We start from the raw sequence: 27,864 nt of genomic DNA on the forward strand, positions 1-27,864 counted from the left end.
CACCATGTCGAATATTTCCAAAAAACAATTTGAAATGTGGACTTGTCAGACCACAGAACACTTTTCCACTTTGCATCAGTCCATCTTAGATGATCTCGGGCCAAGAGAAGCCGGCGGCGTTTCTGGATGTTGTTGATAAATGGCTTTCGCTTTGCATAGTAGAGCTTTAACTTGCACTTACAGATGTAGCGACCAACTGTATTTAGTGACAGTAGTTTTCTGAAGTGTTCCTGAGCCCATGTGGTGATATCCTTTAGCGATTGATGTCGGTTTTTGATACAGTGCCGTCTGAGGGGATCGAAGGTCACGGTTGGTTTCCGGCCATGCCGCTTACTTGGCGTGATTACTCCAGATTCTCTGAACCTTTTGATGATATTATGGACCGTAGATGTTGAAATCCCTAAATTCCTTGTAATTGCATTTTGAGAAACGTTGTTCTTAAACTGTTTGACTATTTGCTCACACAGTTGTGGACAAAGGGGTGTACCTCGCCCCATCCTTTCTTGTGAGAGACTGAACATTTATTAGGAAGCTGTTTTTATTCCCAATCATGGCACCCACCTGTTCCCAATTAGCCTGCACACCTGTGGGATGTTCCAAATAAGTGTTTGATGAGCATTCTTCAACTTTAGCAGTATTTATTGCCACCTTCCCTAGACCGTTTTCTATTGGGGCTCCAGTACTCGGGAATGCCCTCCCGGTAAAAGTTAGAGATGCTACCTCAGTAGAAGCATTTAAATCCCATCTTAAAACTCATTTGTATACTCTAGCCACTAGATGGCAGTATAAGTGTCCACCTAAGTAGCCATAAGACCCCAATTCAGTAGGTTACACAATTTTGGAAATAAGAGCTAAAAGGTGCTGTCCACGCATGTGGCCACTAAGCCTTTGAAGTAAACATATATAAACACCTTAAAGTCTTTATATCAGCTAAAACCTTAAATCTGTTTCACTGGATTCAGAATAAAACCAAATTCTGTCTTACCCAACAATATTAGTATTTAAATATTGCTACTTGAAGACTTATTCCTGGTTACAATTACACTCTTAAGAAACTATTGCTTTATTCTTTGCCTAAAATGAGAATGCATCATAATCAGGGGCGGCTGGTGAATTTTGCTATAGGTGTCACAATCATTTATTTCAACTTTATGATATTCATGCATGACATTTTTAAATTTAATTAATTTCATTGACAAGCAATTCTATTATGGTCATACTCTTGATTGCTGGCGGCTACAATTTCAGTACTATTGAAGATCTTGGCCCCTTCTCAACTCTGTGGTAATATTCTTTTCACGAAATACAACCAATAGTACGTTAATGTCAAATCTTACTTGTGAAAAGTAATTCCCCGATTCCTATTTTCAACAGTCCGTTCATTTGAGCAGGAAAACGCTGAACACCAGCCCGGCATCTTTGTTTTCTACCTGTCAACTGTCAGTTTTGGCTGCTCGCCGGCTCCTCATCACCACTTCAAGATGGCGGCCAAATTTCTCGCGTCACAGCAGCCAATGCTGCGTCTACTTATAACATGTATATGGACACACAGAAACGTTGTATGTGACTCATCACTATTAGCGTTGTTGCCCTCTGCCGGTCAAAATTTAGCACTACATATATTAAACTGGGTTTGATCGTTCCTCTCAGACAAAAAAAAACAACAATACAAGCACAAATACTATTTTTTAAATTCTATTTATTTACTTGCAAGTTGGTCTCGACATTTTTAATTCTAAAAGAGACAAAACTTAAAGACTTGGTCTGCACTTGTTCAAATAAATTCATTTATTTTTTTACTTTGCTTCTTATAACTTTCAGAAAGACAATTTTAGAGAAAAAATACAACCTTTAACTTTTAAATTCCTTCCTCTTCTTTCCTGACAATTTAAATCAATGTTCAAGTAAATATATATTTTTTTATTGTAAAGAATAATATATACATTTTAATGATTTTTTTTTGTTTTAGCTTCTGTTTTCCCACGAAGAATATTTGTGAAATATTTTTTCAAACTTATCATGATTAAAATAAAATTAAAAAAAATCTGGTAAATCTACAAAATATTTATACTCAAATTTAAATCTAATTTCAAAGTCTTTTGAATTTCTTTTAAAATTTTTGTTCTGGAAAATCTAGAAGAAATAATGATTTGTCTTTGTTAGAAATATAGCTTGGTCCAATTTGTTATGTATTCTAACAAAATGCAGATTGGATTTTAACCTATTTAAAACATGTCATCAAAATTTTAAAATTAATCTTAATCAGGAAAAATTACTAATGATGTTCCATAAATTCTTTTTTTAATATTTTCTCAAAAAGATTCGAATTAGCTAGTTTTTTGCTTCATTTTTTCGGTTGAATTTTGAATATTAAAGAGTCGAAATTGAAGATAAACTATGTTAAAAATTTGAATTTCATTTTTTTTCTGTTTTCTCCTCTTTCAAACTGTTCAATTAAGTGTTTTTTTCATCATTTATTCTCTACAAAAAACCTTCCGTAAAAAGAAAAAAAATGTACGACGGAATGACAGACAGAAATACCCATTTTTGTGTGTATATATATATATATATATATATATATATATATATATATATATAATTATTTATTAAAGGTAAATTGAGCAAATTGGCTATTTCTGGCAATTTATTTAAGTGTGTATCAAACTGGTAGCCCTTCGCATTAATCAGTACCCAAGAAGTAGCTCTTGGTTTCAAAAAGGTTGGTGATCCTTGCCCTATAGGGTCCGACACCCCCACTGCGACCCTGAACGGTACAAGCGGTAGAAAATGGATGGATGGATGTATTCTGCTGTAATTTTTGAGCCCCAACCGGCCTTAACTTCCATCCATGGTATTGTTACAGTGCATCAGCTTTATGTCAACAACGGTCATAGGTGGAAATTCAAGAAGGGTCAATTGTCCATTTTTTTTTTTCTTTATTCCAGTGCAGTTTTCTTGCTGGAGAAACTTCTAGAAAATGTTTCTAAACTATGTACCTGGCTACAAAAAGCCAAAACACGTCTCTTCCGCACAGCAGCCAAGAGTGGGATTGCACTGTCACCTAACTCTCAAACAAGAATATTTTAAAGTTTATATGAATTGATACAATGTTAAAAATGACTTAAAGGCCTACTGAAACCCACCACGCAGTCTGATAGTTTATATATCAATGATGAAATATTAACATTGCAACACATGCCAATACGGCCTTTTTAGTTTACTAAATTGCAATTTTAAATTTTGGAAACGTCTCGGTATGATGACGTGTGCGCGTGACGTCACGGATTGTAGAGGACATTTTGTTCCAGCATCTTTCCCAGCCATTAAGTCGCCTGTTTTCATCGCATAATTCCACAGTATTCTGGACATCTGTGTTGCTGAGTCTTTTGCAATTTCTTCAATGAACAATGGAGACATCAAAGAAGAAAGCTGTAAGTGGGAAGCGGTGTATTGCGGTCGGCTTTAGCAACACAAACACAGCCGGTGTTTCATTGTTTACATTCCCGAAAGATGACGGTGAAGCTTTACTATGGAATAGAGCGGTCAAGCGAACACGGTTGGATTGGACCACACACACAAATACAGGGTATTATGTAGCGATCATTTCGAAAGATCATGTTTCGAAAAAGGGTCCCTTGCGAAGGGCAGAGATGGGCATCGCCACCACCCGTCGACTGGTGCTGAAGAAAGGTGTGGGGCCGACCTTCAAGTTGTACAACTAGACCATATAATCTCACTAAAACACTAGTAACACAATAAGCAGGTAAGGGAGTTATTCTAGTAAATTTGTCTAACAACATCTGAATCGCTCCCACTGCCCTCTAGTCTTTTTTTTTTTCTTCTAGTCCTTCACTCTCACTTTCCTCATCCACGAATCTTTCACCCTCGCTCAAATTAATGGGGAAATTTGTCGCTTTCTCGGTCCAAATCGCTCTCGCTGCTGGTGGCCATGATTGTAAACAATGTTCAGATGTGAGGAGCTCCACAACCCGTGACGTCACGCGCACATCGTCTGCTACTTCCGGTACAGGCAAGGCTTTTTTATTAGCGACCAAAAGTTGCGAACTTTATCGTGGATGTTCTCTACTAAATCCTTTCAGCAAAAATATGGCAATATCGTGAAATGATCAAGTATGACGAATAGAATGGACCTGCTATCCCCGTTAAAATAAGACAATCTCATTTCAGTAGGCCTTTAAAATGGGGGCTTGCTGTTCTCCTGACATTAGTCGCTGAATTTCCCTTTGCAGCGCTTCATTCCGTCTCTGAGCTTGGTCTCGGCTGCTCTCCGTGCTTCGCAGACATGTTTCCAAAGAGGCCACACGGCGGCGCTCTTCCTCAAGAGTGGATTGGAGCTCAGCCACTGTCTTTCTCAGCTTCTTCATCTCCTGCCGGAGACTGCAAGACACAAGAAATCGAAGGGTCGGATAAATAAATATGCATATAGATCAAGAAGAAAATGACCCATGTGGAGCCCACGAACATCCAGGGCCGGTAGTGGGGCAGTACAAGTACCTGGGAGTCCACTTGAACGGAAAACTAGACTGGAAGGGCAACAGCAAAGCTGTGTACCAGAAGGGCATGAGCAGACTCTTTGTTTCTTTCCCGGGCGAGAACCATTGACTTGGATGTGCTGATTCTCATCCCAGTCTTTTCACACTCGGCTGCGAACCGATCCAGTGAAAGCTGAAGATCCCGGCCTTTAGCCATCAGGACCACATCATCTGCAAAAAGCAGAGACCCTATCCTGCAGCCACAAAACCAGATCCCCTCAACGCCTTGACTGCGCCTAGAAATTCTGTCCATAAAAGTTATGAACAGAATCGGTGACAAAGGGCAGCATTGGCGGAGTCCAACCCTCACTGGAAACGGGTCCAACTTACCAATGCGGACCAAGCTCTGACACTGATCATACAGGGAGTAGACCGCCACAATCAGACAGTCCGATACCCCATAGTTTCTGAGCACTCCCCACGGTCGAATGCGTTCTCCAAGTCCACAAAGCACATGTAGACTGGTTGGGCAAACTCCTCAAGGACTCTGCTGAGAGTATAGAGCTGGTCCACAGTTCCACGACCAGGACGAAAACCACACTGTTCTTCCTGAATCGGAGATTCGACTATCCGGCGTACCCTCCTCTCCAGTACAGCTGAATAGACTTGACCGGGAAGGCTGAGGAGTGTGATCCCACGATAGTTGGAACACACCCTGCGGTTCCCTTCTCTTAAAGAGAGGAACCACCAGCCCGGTCTGCCAATCCAGACTTACCGCCCCCGATGTCCATGCGATGTCTTGTCAACCAAGACAGCCCCACAGCATCCAGAGCCTTAAGGAACTCCGGGCAGATCTCATCCACCGGGGAGCTTTTAACTACCTGTGAACCTGTCTGTAAAACATAATCCATGCAAACTTTGGACCAGAGCACCACCATTAAACGTTATGTAGACCACAAGGCAGTGTTTTAAATAAGCAATAAACAAATCATAATACACTATATTGTCACTTGACCTGGTGTATAAAATCAAGCACTTAGGCATGGAGACTGTTTCTACAAACATTTGTGAAAGAATGGGTCGCTGTTAGTGATTTCTAGCGTGGAACTGTCATAGGATGCCACCTGTGCGACAAATCCAGTCGTGAAATGTCTTTACTCCAAAACATTCCAAAGTCAACTTTACTATAAGAAAAGTGAAGAGTTTGGGAACAACAGCAACTCAGTCACCAAGTGGTAAGCCACGTAAACTGACAGAGAGGAGCTGGAGCGCATAGTGCAAAGACTTTCCAGACTTCATGTGACCTTCCAATTAGCCCACGTACGCAGAGAGCTTCATGGAAATGGGTTTCCATGGCCGAGCAGCTGCATCTAAGCCATACATCACCAAGTCCAATGCCAAGCGTGGGATGCAGTGGTGTAAAGCATGTTGCCACTGGACTCTAGAGCAGTGGAGACGCCTTCTCTGGACTGATAAGATGAGACCAACCTCGTTACGTCCGTTGTGTCCTGAGCAAGACACTTCACCCTTGCTCCTGATGGGTGCTGGTTAGCACCTTGCATGGCAGCTCCCTCCATCAGTGTGTGAATGTGTGAATGTGGAAGTAGTGTCAAAGCGCTTTGAGAACTTTGAAGGTAGAAAAGCACTATTCAAGTACAACCCATTTACATTTTCCATCTGGCAATCTGATGGACCAGTCTGGGTTTGAAAGCTGCCAGGAGAACGCTACATTGTGCCGAGTGTGAAATTTGGTGGAGGAGGAATTATGGTGGGGTTGCTTTTTCAGGAGTTGGGCTTGGTCCATTAATTCCATTGAAAGGAACCTTGAATGCTACAAGATACCAAAAATATTTGACAATTCCATGGGATGGCACGTCAAGTTCATATGTGAGTAAAGGCAGGTGGCAGAATACTTTTGGCAATATAGTGTATGACTTCTTTAACTTTCATTGGACAGAATTTCTAGGCGCAGTCAAGGCGTTGATGGGCTCCGGTTTAGTGGCAGCGGGATTAGGTCTCTGCTTTTTGCAGATGATGCGGTCCTGATGGCTTCATCTGGCCGGGATCTTCAGCTCTCACTGGATCTGTTGGCAGCCGAGTGTGAAGCGACCAGAATGAGAATCAGCACCTCCAAGTCCGAGTCCATGGTTCTTTCCCGGAAAAGGGTGGAGTTCCATATCCGGGTTGGGGAGGAGACCCTTCCCCAAGTGGAGGAGTTCAAGTACCTAGGGGTCTTGTTCACGAGTGGGGGAAGAGTGGATGGTGAGATCGACAGGCGGATCCTTGCGGCGTCTTCAGTAATGCGGACGTTGTACCAATCCGTTGTGGTGAAGAAGGAGCTGAGCCGGAAGGCAAAGCTCTCAATTTACCGGTTGATTTACGTTCCCATCCTCACCTATGGTCATGAGCTTTGGGTTATGACCGAAAGGATAAGATCACGGGTACAAGCGGCTGAAAGGACTTTCCTCCGCCGGGTGGCGGGTCTCTCCCTTACAGATAGGGTGAGAAGCTCTGTCATCCGGGAGGAACTCAAAGTAAAGCCGCTGCTCCTCCACATCGAGAGGAGCCAGATGAAGTGGTTCAGGCATCTGGTCAGGATGCCACCCGAACGCCTCCCTAGGGAGGTGTTTAGGGCACGTCCAACCGGTAGGAGGCCACGGGGAAGACCCAGGACATGTTGGGAAGACTATGTCTCTCGGCTGGCCTGGGAACGCCTCGGGATCCCCCGGGAAGAGCTGGACAAAGTGGCTGGGGAGAGGGAAGTCTGGGCTTCCCTCCTTATACTGCTGCACCCATGACCCGACCTCGGATAAGCGGAAGAAGACGGATGGATAAATGGGTTGCTTTTTCAGGAGTTGGGCTTGAAAGGAACCTTGAATGCTCCAGGATACCAAAAAATATTTGACAATTCCCTGGGATGGTACTTCAAGTTCATATGTGAGTGAAGGCAGGTTGCAGAATACTTTTGGCAATATAGTCTATGACTTCTTTAAGACACCCTCCCACAACAACAGTCGTACTCCTCACCTGTCAAACTGCTGGGCGTCTTTCCTCTCATCAGTACCACTTTCAATCATGGCGTCAGGTTGAGAGTCACTGTTCCTTTTTTGGGAATTAGCAGGATCGGAACCTTTCCTCTCCTTGAACTCGACTTCTCCCGCTTTGGTATTGGTCGGTGAGCCTCTAAAAAAAGATTCTGAACTTCGAAGGTCCAAGATTTTAAAGATGTCCTCTGACAATGTCCCGCTCTTCTCATCCACCATCTCCTGGACGCGACTCCAGCGGTTGATGGCGCCGGCCTTTGCCGCCATCCCCGTGAGGGGGCAGTTAAAAGTGGACAGGGTTTGTGTGCGCTTCCGAGTACTTCCTCGCCAGCTGTCAGAAGGCGATGGAGGAAGAGAGTCTTGTAGGACATCTGGAGCGCTCCTGGGACCTGAACTGTCGTCACACTCGGACACAGAGCAGTCGTCCATCTCCGTGGACTCCCAGCCCACGAAGCTGCGTGGAGGGTTCTTCTGGCTCTCGGCCTTGTTGTCAGGTGAGGGAGGAAGAACATCTTTGCTGAGCGGGAACAGAGTCTCATGTTGCCTGATCATCACCGTCATCAACTTGTGGATGTGAGGAGTTGCTGTGAAGAAAAGTAAACGTGATCACAATTTGGATCAATTCCTAAAGAGCCCGTGTTAGAATAATTGTATCAAAGTTATCACAAGAACTTTGTGTTGAAATGAGTTCCCAGCGAGAAGACCAAAAGCTGTCTTTGAACCGACCAAGAAGGCTTGTAAAACTCCACTTTGTAGGATGGGAAGCAACATGAAGGGGTTTCTGTTTTCTTTCATGTATTGTTGTCAGGCTTGTCCCTGGCAGTTTGGTCTATGTCTTAGTTTTTCCTCTGCATTTGTCTTTAGTTCCTGTCAGAACTCTTACTTTGGTTCTGTTTCCTGTTTTTGTCTCCCTGAGTGTTGTGTCCCCTCAGCTGTGGCTGATTGGCCCCTGGCCACACCTGGTGTCAATCAGCCAGTCACTATTTAGACCGGTTTTCTCCTCCAGTCAGTGCTGGATTATTGTCGTGTCGTGTTGTGTGGTGTTGTGTCGATGTCCCCATTACATGTCTTGTCGCTTGTTGCTTTGTCTACTTCTGTTCACTCTGTTCATGCCGTAGTTCCGTCGTGTCACAGTAAGTGTTTTTGTTCTTAGCCAAGTTTGTTATCCGCCTCGTGCGCGCCTTTTGTTAGTACCTTTTGTTTGTTCTTGTTCTGGTATTTTAATTAAATCATGTTTACCTGCAAATTGCCTGCCTCCTTCTCTGCATTTTGGGGTTCGTCACCAACAAACTCTGACAATTGTACTCAACAGAAAGATATTGTTTTAACCCAAGGACTACAAAGCGGAGAGAAGGCAGGATCTGCCCAAGTTCCAAACAACCTTATTTTGTACCTCCTTTTTTAACTGTTTAACAAACCTATTTTTTGAACACTTTTACGACCTTTTCTGTGAACTGTTCACAACCTTTTCTTTTGAACTGTTGTAATCGAAGGCGATGGCTGTTTAAGACCTCGTCCCTTAGAACCAGCTGTTGCCATGTGGTCAGAGAAAGTCCAAATAAAGGAGGAGGCGTACAATCTTTTGCCAGAGCGTGCTGAGACACTGTACAAGAGTACAGACCAGATGTTTCTCCTCAAATTGAGCCAAATTTCATTCTGTCTCTGTTTAATTCTTTGTTTTGTTTTCTTTCATATATTGTAATCAACAGAAAGATATTGTTTTTTAACCCAAGGACTACAAAAGCAGAGAGAAGGCAGGATCTGCCCAAGTTCCAGACAACCTCTTTTTGAACCTCCTTCTTTGAACTGTTTCACAAACCTCTTTTTGAACTGTTTAACAAACCTCTTTTTTGAACACTTTTACGACCTTTTCTGTGAACTGTTCACAACCTTTTCTTTTGAACTGTTGTAATCAAAGGCGATGGCTGTTTACGACCTCGTCCCTTAGAAGCAGCTGTTGCCATGTGCTCAGAGAAAGTCCAAATAAAGGCGGAGGAATACAATCTTTTGCCACAGCGTGCTGAGACACTGTACAAGAGTACAGACCAGACGTTTCTCCTCAAATTGAGCCAAATTTAATTCTGTCTCTGTTTAATTCTTTGCTTCTTGTCTTGTTTATTTGATGTCGTCAGTGTTTGAACCTGCTGGCAAAATTGGCACTTATTCTGTCATGATGTCCACAGGCAGAGTTCCCACAAAAAAGACATAGTAGTGATTTTAGGCAGTTTTTTTTTGCAAGTTTCAGCACATTAGCTGCAAAATTGGATCAGCTTGCCGATGTCACCTACAGAAGACTGGATGCAATACTTTTTGTAGCGTCTTAATCACAAATCACAATATTTTTCTGCAGAATTTGAAGGAAATAGGAAAAATGTCTGCCGGATTTACAAACCCCGAAAACAGTGAAATTGGCACGTTGTGTAAATGGTAAATATAAACAGAATACAATGATTTGCAAATCCTTTTTAATCTATATTCAATTGAATATAGAAGTAAATACAAATAATAATGATTTCAAAGCGAGTTATCCATCGAATTGTGCAATGTAAAAGTAAAAATAGATTTCATGGTCAAACTGTGAGATTTGCTATGGTTTTTAGAGCATTTCTCTTAATGAAAACAATGTAACTTTTTTTTTTTTACTGTAATAAACTGTGGTACCGTTTTGGCACTTACAGTAATACACGGAAAAATCTAAAGTTGTTGATTTGCGGTAAAAACACAAAACAAACTGGCAGCTCAGGTGCTAATATTGTACTTCAAAATGACTTTTTTTTTTTAATTTACAGTAAAAAAATTTTTTTAAATTTTACAGTAAAATTCTGGCTGCCTTTTTTTTTTTTAACCATGAAACAGCACTACTGTTTTTCCGTTTACAGTACTATATACTACATTTTCAGGTGAAATTATTGCAACTTACCATGTTTTTTTTTACATTTTAGTTTAAAAAAATCTACCCATAAAATGCATAGAACAACTGTGTAATAATAGTATTCACTGTTAGAATAATTATGTGTAAGTTATCACACAACTCTTTTGCTTAAAGGCCGTTGCTATAGTTATTATCAATTGTGCTGAAATTGTACTTTTTTATCTGTGCAAAGCGAGTCGTCTCGCATCAGTGTTTGTGTCCAGAATCGGCCTACTTACTGCCAAGGCCGAACATCGAGTACCGTGACGCAGACAAAGCAGAGACAGGGCGATATCACGAGTGTCAGCACATTTGCATTTCTGAATAATTATATATTGTGTCTAACCGGGGCTGCTCAAATTACCCGCCTTCCTTCAGCAGCAGCCTCAGTGATGTAACCAGGGACCTCCCAAATAAATACAAGCGCACATGGGCTGGACTTTTATCAGCTTCAAACACTAAACATCTAATAATCAGACAAGAAGCAAGGAATGATGCAGAGACAGAGTTCAATTTAGCTCATGAGGAGACACGTGTTTTGGGCTGTACTCTAGTTTTAGATCCAAACTACAATCTAAAAGTAAAGCTCCTCTTATTTATTTGGAAGGTCCCTGTTACATCACTGACGCTGAGGGAAGGGGGTAATCTCGACAACTCCAGTTAGACATAATATATGATTATAGAATAAATTAAAACTAGTTGACGCAGGTCATATCGCCCTGTCTCTGCTCCGTCTACGTCATGGTGGTGTTTGGCCTTGGCAGTCAGCAGGCCGAGTCTGGACACAACACTGATAAATACCACTTCAGCACAAATGACAATAATTTATGGTAACGGCCCTTAAGCAGAAAGTTGGTGTGATAATATATACATAATTATTCTAACAACTTTAGAGCGTAGGTTGTTTCTGTAACTAAAGTACAGCCCAATACGTCTCTCCTCATTGAGCAAAATTGAACTCTGTCTCTGCATGATTCCTTGCTTCTTGTCTGTTTAATAGATGTCATCAGTGTTTGAACCTGACACAAACATAACTGCGATGTGGTCCTCAGCGGAAACCACTTTGACACCTGTGGTTTAAGGTAGAACCTCAGACCAGGGATGGAACTCATTGGTAAAGCCAGGGCCTGCTGAATAAATATTATGTTCGCACCCTCCATCACTGAGAAGGGGTCTTGGATTTGAGGTTTGAGCAGGTTGATTCCCATCACGGTGGCCAAGTTTTCCACACTCATCTTGTTGACTTTGGAATTCAGCTGCACCTCGAACAAGAACCTGGTGAGCAACAACACACACCATTTTTGAACGCGTGTGCGCTACATGTCACGATGCTTTGTGACGCAGCGTTAGCTCACCGGCAGACGTAACTTAGAAGATTGTAGTTGACCCTGGGGAGGAGGGAGATCTGTTCCTCCAACTTCTCTTGACCCTAAACGCCACAAAAATAAACAGGTGTCACGCACGTATCGTAGTGCATAGATGACGTGCAGACTAGACAAGTCCGGACTCAGTATACTTCAGTTTTGTTGGAGTCCAGCAGGTCGGTGCAGTCCAGGAAATCCTGGTACTGAGTCCATGGTATCGCAGGCTCTGGCAGCTCCCGCAAGTACAGTTTCAGCAGGGACGCTACAGTGTGGACATCTGTCTCACTGTGGGAGACAAAACACTCGATAAAAGGAGACTTATATTATGCTTTTCCCTGTTTTTGACCTGTAAATGTCGTTACAATGTCGGAGATTTGTGTCAAATGATGCCAAAGCTTCAAATAAAAACGTTGATACATTTACAAAACAATGGGAGACCGGGCTTTCCGCTCTGCCGCCCCGGTTCTGTGGAACGCGCTCCCTGACCACCTGAGGGCACCACAGACTGTGAATGCATTTTTTTTTTAAAAACCTTAAAACCAATTTTCCCCCCAATTTTTCATGTGTGTGAGCAAATGCCAAAACTTCTTGAGCATTCAGTGGCGCACATGTGAGCGACAGCAGACGTGCACACTGTTATGCGCTTATCTTTTTATTCGGTTTTGTGTGCAGGGGACGTTGCTTAAAACCCTTCTTTTTCTTTTAAAAAAAAGTTACCTTTTTATTCGATTTTGTGTGCAAGGGACATTGCTTAAAACCCTTCTTTTTCTTTAAAAACATTTTTTATATATATATATATATATATATATATATATATATATATATATATATATATATATATATGCGTGCTAGTTCAAGTTTTTATTATTATTTATTTTTATTATCTTTTTATTTATTTTTCTTAAAATAAAAACCGACTGTGTGTCGGTTTTAAGAGTGCTCTTCCTCTGGTCAACATATGAAATAACAAGTGTGTGTACAAATTTGAAGTGCGCCCCCCCCCCCCCCCCTTCTTTGGCCAAAACTAATTAAAAAATTTTTTATAAATATGTATATCGAAACATACTGTAATAACTTGAAATAAATAATGACGATTTTAAATCAATTACAAACAGAAATTTAAATAAAAAATAAATGAACTAAAAGCTGTCTTTTTCTCACAATGTGTCGACTTTCGGTTTCTGTTATATTGCAATATTTTCTTGTGAAATCAATACTCTTTAAATGTAAAATTATTACTTTTTCATGCAAAATGGTGACATTTGTTATATAGAATTCTGACTTTTATCACAATATTCCCAATTTTTTTTTGTTCTTGTAAAATAGTGACAGTTTTTTGGAGTAAAATTACTATAGCACTTTGAAATTGTTTGCTCAACGGTAAGTGCTTTTTACAAATAAAATGTATGATTATTTTTACTATTACTCAGTAAACAATTGGGAACTAAGGTGACACTTTAAGGAGTGGAATTATTTCCCATTCTTGCTTGACCTACAGTTTAAGTTGTTCAACCTTTGATGATAGAACAGACCGTGGATGGTGAAATCTCTAAATTCCTTGCAATATCTTGTTTGAACTATCTCACTCTATCTTGGCCATTTTATTTTGTTAACGTAAACTGTGTGGGGAAAAAAGCTTATGGTATTGTGTAGGCGGGCATCCTCTTGCGTGCCCACCTGAACAGGATGTGGTGGGAGAAGAAATAGAAGTCGCTCTGCATTTCTCTCGAGATACTTCCTGGTGTGTTAACTCATGAAGAAATCTCTGGAGAGACTGTTTGGGTGTGTGTGTGTGTGTGTGTGTGTGTGTGTGTCTGTGTGTCTGTGTGTCTGTGTGTGTGTGTGTGTGTAGAAGGATAAGCAGCTTCCATATGAGGAGGTGTGAACAAGTGATGACATAAATCATGGTCCCAATAACATTACATCTAAGAGAGAATGTCTCATTAGCACCCCTGGTGGTGAAATCTATCAAAGTGAGGGTGGTCCCAAAAAGGAAGGATTTTTCAAATTGACTGTGTGTCGCTTTTAAAAGTGCTCCCCCTCTGGTCAACATATGAAATAACAAGTGTGTGTACAAATTTGAAGTGCGCCTCCTTTGGCCAAAATTAATAAAAATATATAAATATGTATATGGAGACATACTGTGATAACTTGAAATAAGTAATGATTATAAATCGATTACAAAAAAAAAATAAAAGCAGTCTTTTTCTCACGATGTGTGGACTTTTTTCTTATATAATTGGGAACAATTTCTCATGTTCTTTCTGTTTCTGTAATATTGCAATATTTTCTTGTGAAATTAATACTTTTTAAGTGTAAAATTATTACTTTTTAATGCAAAATGGTGACATTTGTTGAATATAAAATTTTGACTTTTATCACAATATTCGCAATTTGTTTTTGCTGTTCTTACAAAACAGTTTAATGTTTTGAGTAAAATTATGACTTTTGTCGTCATTTTGCCAAGTAAAATTCTGATTATTATTATAATATTGACAACATTTTAAAGTGTTCTTAAAAAATGTGACTTTTGTGAAGTAAAATCACAACTCTTTTCCAGAAAATTGCCAAATTTTAAGCTTTTCTTATAAAATTGCGACTTTTATTGAGCGAAATTCCAACTTTTATTGAGTAATATTCCATCTTTTATCATAATATTGCACAAATGTTCAGTTTTTCTTGTAAGATGTTGACTTCCATTGAGTAAAATTATGACTGGTATTATAATACTGCCAAAATTCAAAGTTTTTCTTGTGAAATTGTGACATTTTCTTTTGAAATTCCAACTAATTTTTCACAACCAGCTTTTTTATATTTGCATAGTATGTATATATTATTAATGTTGTAAATACTAATCTTTATACATCTAGAGAGGTGGTCTTGAAGAGGTCTCAAGAAGGTAACAAATACAACAATGTGTGTGTGTGTGTGTGTGTGTGTGTGTGTGTGTGTGTGTGTGGGTGTGTGTGTTCTTGTATTTGTTCCTTTCTTGAGACATCAAGAAGGAAAAGTACCTTCCATATGAGGAGGTGTGAACAAGTGATGACATAAATCATGGTCCCAATAACATTACATCTAAGAGAGAATGTCTCATTAGCACCCCTGGTGGTGAAATCTATCAAAATGAGGGTGGTCCCAAAAAGGAAGGATTTTTCAAACTGACTGTGTGTCGCTTTTAAAAGCGCTCCCCCTCTGGTCAACATATGAAATAACAAGTGTGTATAAATTTGAAGTGCGCCCCCTTTGGCCAAAAGTAATAAAAATATATAAATATGTATATGGAGACATGCTGTATTAACTTGAAATAAATAATGATTATAAATCGATTTTAAAAAAATTAACTAAAAGCAGTCTTTTTCTCACAATGTGTGGATTTTTTTCTTATAAAATTGGGAACAATTTCACATGTTCTTTCCGTTTCTGTAACATTGCAATATTTTCTTGTGAAATTAATACTTTTTAAATGTAAACTGATTACTTTTTAATGCAAAATGGTGACATTTGTCATATAAAATTATGAATTTTATCACAATATTCCCAATTTTTGCTGTTCTTGCAAAATGGTTTAATGTTTTGAGTAAAATTATGACTTTTCTCGTCATTTTGCCAAGTAAAATTCTGATTATTATTATAATATTGACAACATTTTAAAGTGTTCTTATAAAATTGTGACTGTTTTCAATTTGCCAAAATTTTAAGCTTTTCTTGTTAAATTGCGACTTTTATTGAGTAAAATTCCGAATTTTATTGAGTAAAATTCCAACTTTTATCATAAAATTGCACAAATGTTCAGTTTTTCTTGTAGGATGTTGACTTCCATTGAGTAAAATTAGGAGGTTTATTATAATACTGTCAAAATTCTACATTTTTCTTGTGAAATTGCGACCTTTTTCTTTTGAAATTCCAACTCATTTTTCACAACAAGCTTTTTTATATTTGCATAGTATGTATATATTATTAATGTTGTAAATACTAATCTTTATACATCTAGAGAGGTGGTCTTGAAGAGGTAAGCATTTTTCTGAGGTCTCAAGAAGGTAACAAATACAACAATGTGTGTGTGTGTGTGTGTGTGTGTGTGTGTGTGTGTGTGTGTGTGTGTGTGTGTGTGTGTGTGTGTGTGTGTGTGTGTGTGTGTGTGTGTGTCTCATTTGCACCCCTGGTGGTGAAATCCATCTAAATCAAGGTGGTCCCAAAAAGGAGGGTTTTTTTTTTTCAAATGGACTCTGTTGCAAGTCTTGTGTATTCTTTGTAACTTGTTTGTGTCTGCTATGGCTATTGAAATACGCCCCCTTTGGCCAAAATTAATTTATAAAAAATATATATGTATGTAGAGACATACTGTAATAATGAACATTTAAAACCAATTCAAACAAAAAAAAAAGCATACAAATATGTATATATCTAGAAAGGGTGGTCCTAAAGAAGTAGGCATTTTTCGGAGGTCTTTTTAACGGTAGAAATACAAGAATGTGTGTGTGTGTGTGTGTGTGTGTGTGTGTGTGTGTGTGTGTGTGTGTGTGTGTGTGTGTGTGTGTGTGTGTGTGTGTGTGTGTGTGTGTGTGTGTGTGTGTGTGTGTGTGTCTCATTTGCACCCCTGGTGGTGAAATCCATCTAAATCAGGGTGATCCCAAAAAGGAGGGTTTTTTTTTTTCAAATGGACTCTGTTGCAAGTCTTGTGTATTCTTTGTAACTCGTTTGTGTCTGCTATGGCTATTGAAATGCGCCCCCTCTGGCCAAAATTAATTTATAAAAAATATATGTATATAGAGACATACTGTATTAATGAAGATTAAAAACCAACTCAAACAAAAAAGAAAACATACAAATATCTAGAAAGGGTGGTTCTAAAGAAGTAGGCATTTTTCGGAGGTCTTTTTAAAGGTAGAAATACAAGAACGTGTGTGTGTGTGTGTGTGTGTGCGTGTGTGTGTGTGTGTGTGTGTGTGTGTGTGTGTGTGTGTGTGTGTGTGTGTGTGTGTGTGTGTGTGTGTGTGTGTGTGTGTGTGTGTGTGTGTGTGTGTGTGTGTGTTTGTACCCTTCTTGAGACATCAAGGTGTGAACAAGTTAGGACATAAATCATGGTCTCAATACGGAAAACCATTGCATCTAATAGAGAATGTCTCATTTGCACCCCCCAGTGGTGAAATCTATCTAAATTAGTATGGTCCCAAAAAGAAGGGATTTTTCAAATGGACTCTGTTGCAAGTCTTGTGTATTCTTTATAACTTGTGTGTGTGTGTTACGGCTATTGAGGTTTTTTTTTTCCTGGGCTCAGTCTGGACCCCCTGCCCGGGACTCCAGCCTTAGACTGACTATTTTTTTTGCTCATAGGTTCCATAGGTAAAGAGGCGTGTGCGTCACCTGGGGAAAGACGGCCTCTCTCCTGCATCGAAGGCGTCTCTGAACTGTTTGACAGAGTTGTCTTGTCCAGGCAGGCGGAAGATGCCTTCCTCGTTCAGACCATGTTCTCTAATGTATTCCACACACTTCTGGACCAGGATCGGCACCATGTGGCAACCAAAACGCTTCTCGTACGTCACGGTGTCCGTGAGGCTTTTACCGAACACTCCTGGGACACAAAAAGAGAGACATTTAACCAACTAAAGAGCAGGAAAAGTCATGATGTAATGTGTGTTTATTATGATGTCATCTTTTACTCGCAGTTACGTGCACAGTACAGTCGTACCTTGGTTTTCAAACACCCCGTCTTTGATTTTTTTTTTTTTTTTTTTGCTCCTCACCAAAAACAACACCTTTTGGAAAAGAGTACTAATAAAAACCAAGGTACTATTGTACAAAAAACCCAAAACCAGTAAAGTTGGCACGTTGTGTAAATGGTAAACAAAAACAGAATACAATGATTTGCAAATCCTTTTCAACTTATATTCCTTTGAATAGACTACAAAGTCAAGATATTTAACGTTCCAACTGATAAACTTTGTTATTTTTTGCAAATATTAGCTCATTCGGATTTTGATGCCAGCACCATGTTTCAAAAAAGCTGGCACGAGTGGCAAAAAAGACTGAGAAAGTTGAGGAATGCTCATCAAACACTTATTTTGGAACGTCCCACAGGTGAACAGAAGAATTGGGAACAGGTGGGTGCCATGATTGGGTATATAAGCAGCGTCCATGAAATGCTCGGTCATTCACAAACAAGGACGGGGCGAGCGTCACCACTTTGTCAACAAATCCCCGAGCAAATTGTCCAGCAGTTTAAGAACAACATTTCTTAACGAGCTATTGCAAGGAATTTAGGGATTTCACCATCCACTGGTCCGTAATATAATCAAAAGGTTCAGAGAATCCTAAGCCCGTGACCTCGGATCCCTCAGGCCGTACTGCATCCAAAACCCGACATCAGTGTGTAAAGGATATCACCACTATAAGGAACACTTGTCAGTAACTACAGTTTGTCATTACATCTGTAAGTGCAAGTTAAAACGTTACTATGCAAAGCCAAAGCCATTTATCAACAACACCCAGAAACTTTGCTGGCTTCTCTGGGCCCGAGATCATCTAAGATGGACCGATGCAAAGTGGATAAGTGTTTTGTGATCTGACGAGTCCACATTTTAAATTGTTTTTAGAAACTGTGGACGTTGTGTCCTCCGGACCAAAGAGGAAAAGAACCATCCGGACTGTTATAGGCGCAAAGTTCAAAAGCCAGCATCTGTGATGGTATGAGGGTGTATTAGTGCCCAAGGCATGGGTAACTTCTACATCTGTGAAGGCACCATTAATGCTAAAAGGTACATATGTTGCCAAACAAGCAACGTTAACATGGACGCCCCTGCTTATTCTAGCAAAACAATGCCAAGCCACAGGTTACAACAGCGTGGTTTCATAGTAAAAGAGTGCGGGTACTAGACTGGCCTGTTTGTAGTCCAGGCCTGTCTCCCATTCAAAATTATGAAAACTAAAATACCACAACAGAGACTGTTGAACAACTTAATCAATCAATCAATCAATCAATGTTTATTTATATAGCCCTAAATCACAAATGTCTCAAAGGACTGCACAAACCACAACAACTACGACATCCTCGGAAGAACCCACATAAGGGCAAGGAAAACTCACACCCAGTGGGACGTCGGTGACAATGATGACGATGAGAACCTTGAAGAGGACCACAAATGTGGGCAACCCCCTCCCCCATTTATCAACAACACCCAGAAACTTCACTGGCTTCTCTGGGCCCGAGATCATCTAAGATGGACCGATGCAAAGTGGATAAGTCTTTTGTGGTCTGACGAGTCCACATTTTAAATTGTTTTTAGAAACTGTGGACGTTGTGTCCTCCGGACCAAAGAGGAAAAGAACCATCCGGACTGTTATAGGCGCGAAGTTTAAAAGGCAGCATCTGTGATGGTATGGGGGTGTATTAGTGCCCAAGGCATGGGTAACTTACACATCTGTGAAGGCACCATTAATGCTAAAAGGTACATATGTTGCCATACAAGCAACGTTATCATGGACGCCCCTGCTTATTTTTAGCAAAACAATGCCAAGCCACGTGTTACAACAGCGTGGTTTCATAGTAACAGAGTGCGGGTACTAGACTGGCCTGTTCGTAGTCCAGACCTGTCTCCCATTCAAAATTATGAAGCCTAAAATACCACAACGGAGACTGTTGAACAACTTTATATAGCCCTAAATCACAAATGTCTCAAAGGGCTGCACAAACCACAACAACTACGACATCCTCGGAAGAACCCACATAAGGGCAAGGAAAACTCACACCCAGTGGGACGTCGGTGACAATGATGACTATGAGAATCTTGAAGAGGACCACAAATGTAGGCAACTCCCCCCACCCATTTATCAACAACACCCAGAAACTTCGCTGGCTTCTCTGGGCCTGAGATCATCTAAGATGGACCGATGCAAAGTGGGAAAGTGTTTCGTGGTCTGACGAGTCCACATTTTAAATTGTTTTTAGAAACTGTGGACGTTGTGTGCTCCGGACCAAAGAGGAAAAGAACCACCCGGACTGATATAGGCGCAAAGTTCAAAAGGCAGCATCTGTGATGGTATGGGGGTGTATTAGTGCCCATGGCATGGGTAACTTACACATCTATGAAGGCACCATTAATGCCGAAAGGTACATATGTTGCCATACAAGCAACGTTATCATGGACGCCCCTGCTTATTTTAGCAAAACAGTGCCAAGCCGTGTGTTACAACAGTGTGGTTTCATAGTAAAAGAGTGCGGGTACTAGACTGGCCTGTTTGTAGTCTAGACCTGTCTCCCATTCAAAATTATGAAGCATAAAATACCACAACGGAGACTGTTGAACAACTTAATCAATCAATCAATCAATGTTTATTTATATAGCCCTAAATCACAAATGTCTCAAAGGACTGCACAAACCACAACAACTACGACATCCTCGGAAGAACCCACATAAGGGCAAGGAAAACTCACACTCAGTGGGACGTCGGTGACAATGATGACTATGAGAACCTTGAAGAGGACCACAAATGTGGGCAATCCCCCCCGCCCCCCTCAGGGGACCGAAAGCAATGGATGTCGAGCGGGTCTAACATGATACTGTGAAAGTTCAATCCATAGTGGATCCAACACAGCCGCAGTTCAAAGCGGATCCAAGACAGCAGCGAGAGTCCCGTCCACAGGAAACCATCCCAAGCGGAGTCGGATCGGCATCGTAAAGATGTCCCCAACCGATACACAGGCGAGCGGTCCATCCTGGGTCCCGACTCTGAACAGCCAGTACTTCATCCATGGTCATCGGACCGGACCCCATCCACAAGGGAAGGGGGGGACAGAGGAGAAAAAGAAAAGAAGCGGCAGATCAACTGGTCTAAAAAGGAGGTCTATTTAAAGGCTAGAGTATACAAAATGAGTTTTAAGGTGAGACTTAAATGCTTATTAATGCTTAAACTGTACATCAAGCAAGAATGGGAAAGAATACCACTTCAAAAATGTGTCTCCTCAGTTCCTAAACCTTTACTGAGTGTTGTTAAAAGGAAAGGCCATGTAACACAGTGGTACAAATGCCTCTGTGGCAACTTTTTTGCAATGTGTTGCTGCTAATAATGATTATTTACTAAAAAAAAAATAGTTTCTCAGTTGGAACATTAAATATCTTGTCTTTGCAGTCAATTCAATTGAATATACGTTGAAAAGAATGAACAAATAATTGCATTATGTTTTTATTTACCATTTACACAACGTGGCAATGGTTTTTGGGTTTTGTACATGTCAAGGCAGAAAAACTGTCCCGCATTGTTTTTTTTTAACACAGGGGTCGGGAACCTTTTTGGCCGAGAGAGCCAAGAAGCCAAATATTTTAAAATGTATTTCCCTAAGAGCCATATAATATTTTTTTTAACACTGAACACAACTAAACGCGTGCATTTTTAAGTAAGACCAACATTTTCAGAGTATAATAGGTCTCTTCCATCCATCCATCCATTTTCTACCGCTTATTCCCTTTTTTGGGGTCGCGGGGGACGCTGGCGCCTATCTCAGCTACAATCGGGCGGAAGGCGGGGTACACCCTGGACAAGTCGCTACCTCATCGCAGGGCCAACACAGATAGACAGACAACATTCACACACTAGGGCCAATTTAGTGTTGCCAATCAACCTATCCCCAGGTGCATGTTTTTGGAGGTGGGAGGAAGCCGGAGTACCCGGAGGGAACCCACGCATTCACGGGGAGAACATGCAAACTCCACACAGAAAGATCCCGAGCCTGGATTTGAACCCAGGACTGCAGGACCTTCGTATTGTGAGGCAGACGCACTAACCCCTCTTCCACCGTGAAGCCTAATAAATAGGTCTCCTATTCTTTGTAATAACATTGTTATTCTGAAGCTAACTGTGGAGGGGGCGTGGCCTGCGCGCCTGCAGCAAAGCAGGATGTTGCCAGGACCGGCCTCGAAATCAGCGACAGGTGCGTAGATGGCCCACCTGGGCCTTTTTATCTAATCACCTGTCGCTCTGTTATAAGCAGCAGCCAAGAGGAAAGACAGGGTTGGGGCTGGAGCCAGAGCGCGAGTGAGGACGAAAGAGAAAAAGACAATTGCTGGAAAGCAACTGAGAGAAAAATAAAATAAAACAATATTGTAACCCTAAAACAGGCTCTTGGTGGTCTGAAGAACCCCCAGGAGGGCAATACCCACACTAAATTACTTCTTACCATTATTGCAACTTCTCGAACATAGAAAAGCATGAGAATGTTTTATATTTTGAACATTATTTTTAACACTGGGATTACAAGTGGAATTATTCATTACTTATCGTGTTAAGCAACGTCAGCTCAGATTTATCCGAGAGCCAGATGCAGTCATCAAAAGAGCCACATCTGGCTCGGGAGCCATAGGTTCCCTACCCCTGTTTTAACAGCATTTGCATAACCATGCAGATTCCTTATTGGAGTTTGGATGCAATAAGTCTAAAAATGTTGAAGTAAGATTTGGAAGGGAACCTCCACTCGGGACGCCCACGACTTTGCGCAGCGTGCGGACCCACTCCAGCATGTCGGTCTGGGAGTTGGCCATGAACACATAATGGCATCGCTCTTTTTCTCCATTTGTACCTGCAAGACATAAAGAATCATGTGTGGGTGTTAACAGCACATCCATCCAGACACAGTCGGTCCTGGCTAGATTTACACCCGGTCCGGTTTTTGACTGGACCGGACATGGCGTGAAGGTAATGGCATCTTTCATTATTAACTCGAAAATATTACAAAAACAAAGGGAATTAAAGCTGCAAGCAGCGATGGACGGGACCGACTTTTGCGGGTGTTTCCTGTCTTTACCCATTCAATATATCTTTACCTGCACTTTACCTACCTTCCCTGCATCCTGGGGTCACACTGGTGCTTCTTTCTGTCACCCATACACGCTGGTGTTTCCTGCCATCACCCAGACAACATATCTTTACCTGCACATTACCTAGCTTCTCTGTATTCTGGCGTCAAACTGGTGCCTCCTTCTTTCACCCCGTCAACATATCTTTACCTGCACGTTACCTACCTTCTCTGTATCCTGGAGTCAAACAGGTGCCTCCTTCTTTCATCCAGACAACATATCTTTACCTGAACATTACCTACCTTCTCTGTATCCTGGAGTCAAACTGGTGCCTCCTTCTTTCACCCAGTCAACATATCTTTACCTGCACATTACCTACCTTCTCTGTATCCTGGTGTCAAACTGGTGCCTCCTTCTTTCACCCAGACAACATATCTTTACCTGCACATTACCTACCTTATCTGTATCCTGGAGTCAAACTGGTGCTGCCTCCTTTCACCCCGTCAACATATCTTTACCTGCACATTACCTACCTTCTCTGTATCCTGGAGTCAAACTGGTGCTGCCTCCTTTCACCCCGTCAACATATCTTTACCTGCACATTACCTACCTTCTCTGTATCCTGGAGTCAAACTGGTGCCTCCTTCTTTCACCCCGTCAACATATCTTTACCTGCACATTACCTACCTTCTCTGTATCCTGGAGTCAAACTGGTGCCTCCTTCTTTCACCCAGACAACATATCTTTACCTGCACATTACCTACCTTCTCTGTATCCTGGAGTCAAACTGGTGCCTCCTTCTTTCACCCAGACAACATATCTTTACCTGCACATTACCTACCTTCTCTGTATCCTGGAGTCAAACTGGTGCCTCCTTCTTTCACCCCGTCAACATATCTTTACCTGCACATTACCTACCTTCTCTGTATCCTGGAGTCAAACGGGTGCCTCCTTCTTTCACCCCGTCAACATATCTTTACCTGCACATTACCTACCTTCTCTGTATCCTGGAGTCAAACTGGTGCCTCCTTCTTTCACCCCGTCAACATATCTTTACCTGCATATTACCTACCTTCTCTGTATCCTGGAGTCAAACTGGTGCCTCCTTCTTTCACCCAGACAACATATCTTTACCTGCACATTACCTACCTTCTCTGTATCCTGGAGTCAAACAGGTGCCTCCTTCTTTCATCCAGACAACATATCTTTACCTGAACATTACCTACCTTCTCTGTATCCTGGAGTCAAACTGGTGCCTCCTTCTTTCACCCAGACAACATATCTTTACCTGCACATTACCTATCTTCTCTGTATCCTGGTGTCAAACTGGTGCCTCCTTCTTTCACCCAGTCAACATATCTTTAACCGCACAGTACCTACCTTCTCTGCATTGTGTGGTCACGCTGGTGCTTCCTGCTTTTAAGCGGCCATCTTGAGACGGCAGCAGCGCAGCAGCATCAGCACAGATGTTCTTGGAAGGCTCATAAAATCAAAACCGGAGCAGCTATTAAAACTATTTTCTCAACTTTTAATCAGAAGGGTTCAATCTCTCTCCTGTGAGAGTTTGAAGCCGACACAACAAATGCGCTCAGAGGAGATAATGTTTGAAAAAAGGTGAGGGGTTTTTACAAAACTTTTGTTTTGAAGGGGTAATTGCCAACTTCCGGTTGATTTTTGCTGAAGGATGTAAATGAATGAAATGTAGGTCTAAGTGAGACCTACATAGAGGTTTGCTTTTTTTTGTTTTTTATTAAATCACACATTTCACCAGTCTTGATGTGTTTGTCCAGTTTGGTGAATTTTGAAGCATTTTAAGGGGGTCAAATTACAGCTCAAAGAAGCAAAAATTAAATTTTTTGGAAACTTTTGTTTTGAAGGGGTTTTTGCCAACTTCCTGTTGATTTTTGCTGAAGGAGATCAGTCTATGAAATCTAGGTCTAAGTCAGACCTACATAGAAGTTTTTGTTTCAAGTCTCTACGACATTCCTAACGGAAGTTACAAGCAGGTTTGTCTGTGTTTTTTCCTAAGGGGCGCTAGAGCGCAATTTTGAGTTTTGTATTTTGTTTTTTTGATTAGATCGCAAATTGTGCCCGTCCTGATATGTGTGTCAAATTTGGTGAGTTTTGAAGCATGTTAAGGGGGTCAAATTACAGCTCAAAGAGGCGGCGGTATAATAATAATAAAACCTTAGAAATACAATAGGGTCCTCTGTCCCAAAAGGACATTCGGTCTATTAAAACTCTTTTCTCAACTTTTAATCAGAAGGGCTCAATCTCTTTCCTGTGCGAGTTTGAAGCCAACACAACAAACGTGCTAAGAGGAGATCCTTTTTGAAAAAAGTTTTATAAAACTTTTGTTTTGAAGGGGTAATTGCCAACTTCCTGTTGATTTTTGCTGAAGGATCTAAATGAATGAAATGTAGGTCTAAGTGAGACCTACATAAAGGTCTCTACGACATTCTTACCGGAAGTTACAAGCAGTTTTGTCTGTGTTTTCTTCCTAGGAGCAGTTTTGTCTGTGTTTTATTCCCAGGGGGCGCTAGAGCGCAATTTTGAGTTTTGGGGTTTAGTTTTTTATTAGATCGCAATTTTTGCCAGTCCTGATGTGTGTGTCCAGTTTGGTGAGTTTTGAAGCATTTTAAGGGGGTCAAATTACAGCTCAAATAGGCAAAAATTTAATTTTTTGGGAAACTTTTGTTTTGAAGGGGATTTTGCCAACTTCCTGTTGATTTTTGATGAAGGAAAACAGTGTAAGAAATCTAAGTGTAAGTCAGACCTACATAGAAGTTTTTGTTCCATGTCTCTACGACATTCCTAACGGAAGTTACAAGCTGTTTTGTCTGTATTTTTTCCTAGGAGGCGCTAGAGCGCAAATTTGAGTTTTGGTTTTTGGTTTTTTGATTAGATCGCAAATTGCACCCGTCCTGATATGTGTGTCAAATTTGGTGAGTTTTGAAGCATGTTAAAGGGGGTCAAATTACAGCTCAAAGAGGTGGCGGTATAAAAATAATAATACAACCTTAGAAATACAATAGGGGTTCTCTGTCCCAGAGAGCCATTCGGTCCCTAATCAACAAAAGGCGCTCTCAGCGGAGGTACAAAACTTGGCTATGAAAACAAAAACAATACTATAACATGAACTATGGACATAAAACGAAACTTGCCAACTATGGCATGAATAACGAAAACTTATTTGTAATGAGAAAGGAGCTTGGATCAATACCATGGATAATAAGGGTGTGTAGAAGGTGAGGTCGCCAGTCTGACTGCCTGGCAACTACAGGCTTAAATAGTGCTGTGATTATTGACGGGTGCGTGAGTCCAAACAAATGCTCTTGCAGCAATGCGCCCTCACATAGATTACACCCTGGCCGGTTGCCCAGAGCAAAAACTGTCCAATGCATCAATCAATCAAGTATAAAGTTTACTTATATAGCCCCAAATCGCGAGTGTCTCAAAGGGCTGCACAAGCCACAACAACATCCTCGGCTCAGATCCCACATCAGGGCAAGAAAATACTCAACCCAAAGGGATGACAATGAGAAACCTTGGAGGGGACCGCAGACCATCCAACCATTTACCCAACATCCAACGTCCATCCATCCACCCATCTAATATCTAACCATCCAGCCAACAACCATCAATTCATCCATTTATACCAATTCATAAGACAGGAGACAAACGCCAGTTTACCTGATTCCTTACTTCCATAATTTTCTGAAATAATTTAAAATATTTTTTGCAACAGATTGGACATATCCATAAATAAAAGCGGAAGGCTTGCGGACAACCAATATAGACACAGAGCTGACATTTCGACATCAATGGCATTAATCGGAATACCGTAAGAGATGACCACTGCACTGGGTGCTAAACAGTGTGCAGCTGCAGAGTTTATGAATCTAGCAAAAGCATTTGAGAAATGAAATAAATTCGAACGGTATGGCTTCAAAGTTTTGGTCTTACACTGGTTAAGAAATGATCTAACTTAAATAGGAAGCAACGTGTGGAGCTAGGTGAACATACGTCTACATACTAGATTTATGTTGTGGCGTTCCCCAGAGGTCAATACTCGGACCAAAATTGTTCAATATCTACATAAATGACTGTGGGTTGAGGTGTAGTCAGCGTTGCCTGCAGGAGGAAAAGTCACCGCCGCTGTCCGGTGACTACACCTCACCCCACAATGACATTTGTAAAGTTCCAGGAGAGAACACACAGAAGATAATACAAATAATAACAGAAGAAATAAAATAGTATGTATGAAAAATGTAACCGTGAGCAAGTTGCAAAAAGACACTTTAAATCACTCACCTTTTTACTAAAGATATCAGTTCGAATAACTCGTAATGTTGGTTATGAAGAACAGTCAAACCTTTGATTTACTGATACTAAAATATTGAAAATTCATTGATATGGTGCATTTACAAACAGCTAAAAGTATGCACAGTAGGCACAAATGTGCAATAATTCTTCTCAACAAAAGGGGAGAAAGATGTTGATACTAGAGAAAATGTTTACTTAGAACAATTGTATGCACGTAAAATAGTTAAAACCACCATCCATCCATCTTCTTCCGCTTATCCAAGGTCGGGTCGCAGGGGTGGCAGCCCAAGCAGGGAAGCCCAGACTTTCCTCTCCCCAGGCACTTCGTCCAGCTCTTCCAACGTGTCCTGGGTCTTCCCCGTGGCCTCCTACCGGTCGAACGTGCCCAAAACCCCCCCCCCCCTAGGGAGGCGTTCGGGTGGCATCCTGACCAGATGCCCGAACCACCTTATCTCGATGTGGAGGGGCACCGGCTTTACTTTGAGTTCCTCCTGGATAGCAGAGCTTCTCACCCTATCTCTAAGGGAGAGACCCGCCTCCCAGCGGAGGAAACTATTGTCGGCCGCTTGTACCCGTGATCTTGTCCTTTCGGTCATGACCCAAAGCTCATGACCATAGGTGAGGATGGGAACGTAGATCGACTCCTTCTTCACCACAACCCACCGATCCGCCTGTCGATCTCACGATCCACTCTTCCCTCACTCGTGAACAAGACTCCGAGGTACTTGAACTCCTCCATTTGGAGCAAGGTCTCCTCCCCAACCCGGAGATGGCACTACTCCCTTTTCCGGGCGAGAACCATGAACTCGTTCTGATTCTCATCCGGCTGCGAACCGATCCAGTGAGAGCTGAAGATCCTGGCCAGATGAAGCCATCAGGACCACATCATCTGCAAAAAGCAGAGACCTAATCCTGCAGCCACCAAACCGGATCCCCTTA

General features: G+C 41.3%; 1 protein-coding gene across 1 annotated transcript in view; it reads right to left on the bottom strand.

Annotated features, from left to right (window-relative positions):
* Nucleotides 1–4,025: 4,025 nt before the first annotated feature.
* arhgap25 (Rho GTPase activating protein 25) overlaps nt 4,026–27,864 on the bottom strand; it is a 35,901-nt gene continuing 12,062 nt past the window's right edge. The window contains exons 4-10 of the mRNA XM_061907063.1: nt 22,272–22,382; nt 17,177–17,384; nt 11,965–12,097; nt 11,804–11,877; nt 11,602–11,723; nt 7,521–8,121; nt 4,026–4,398 (exon numbers count right to left, since the gene is read on the bottom strand). Coding sequence (XP_061763047.1) covers nt 4,185–4,398; nt 7,521–8,121; nt 11,602–11,723; nt 11,804–11,877; nt 11,965–12,097; nt 17,177–17,384; nt 22,272–22,382 — 1,463 coding nt within the window. The 3' untranslated portion in view covers nt 4,026–4,184. The remainder of the gene's footprint in view (nt 4,399–7,520; nt 8,122–11,601; nt 11,724–11,803; nt 11,878–11,964; nt 12,098–17,176; nt 17,385–22,271; nt 22,383–27,864) is intronic.

This window comes from Nerophis ophidion, linkage group LG07 (assembly GCF_033978795.1).
Source record: "Nerophis ophidion isolate RoL-2023_Sa linkage group LG07, RoL_Noph_v1.0, whole genome shotgun sequence".
Classification (NCBI taxonomy): Eukaryota; Metazoa; Chordata; class Actinopteri; order Syngnathiformes; family Syngnathidae; genus Nerophis; species Nerophis ophidion.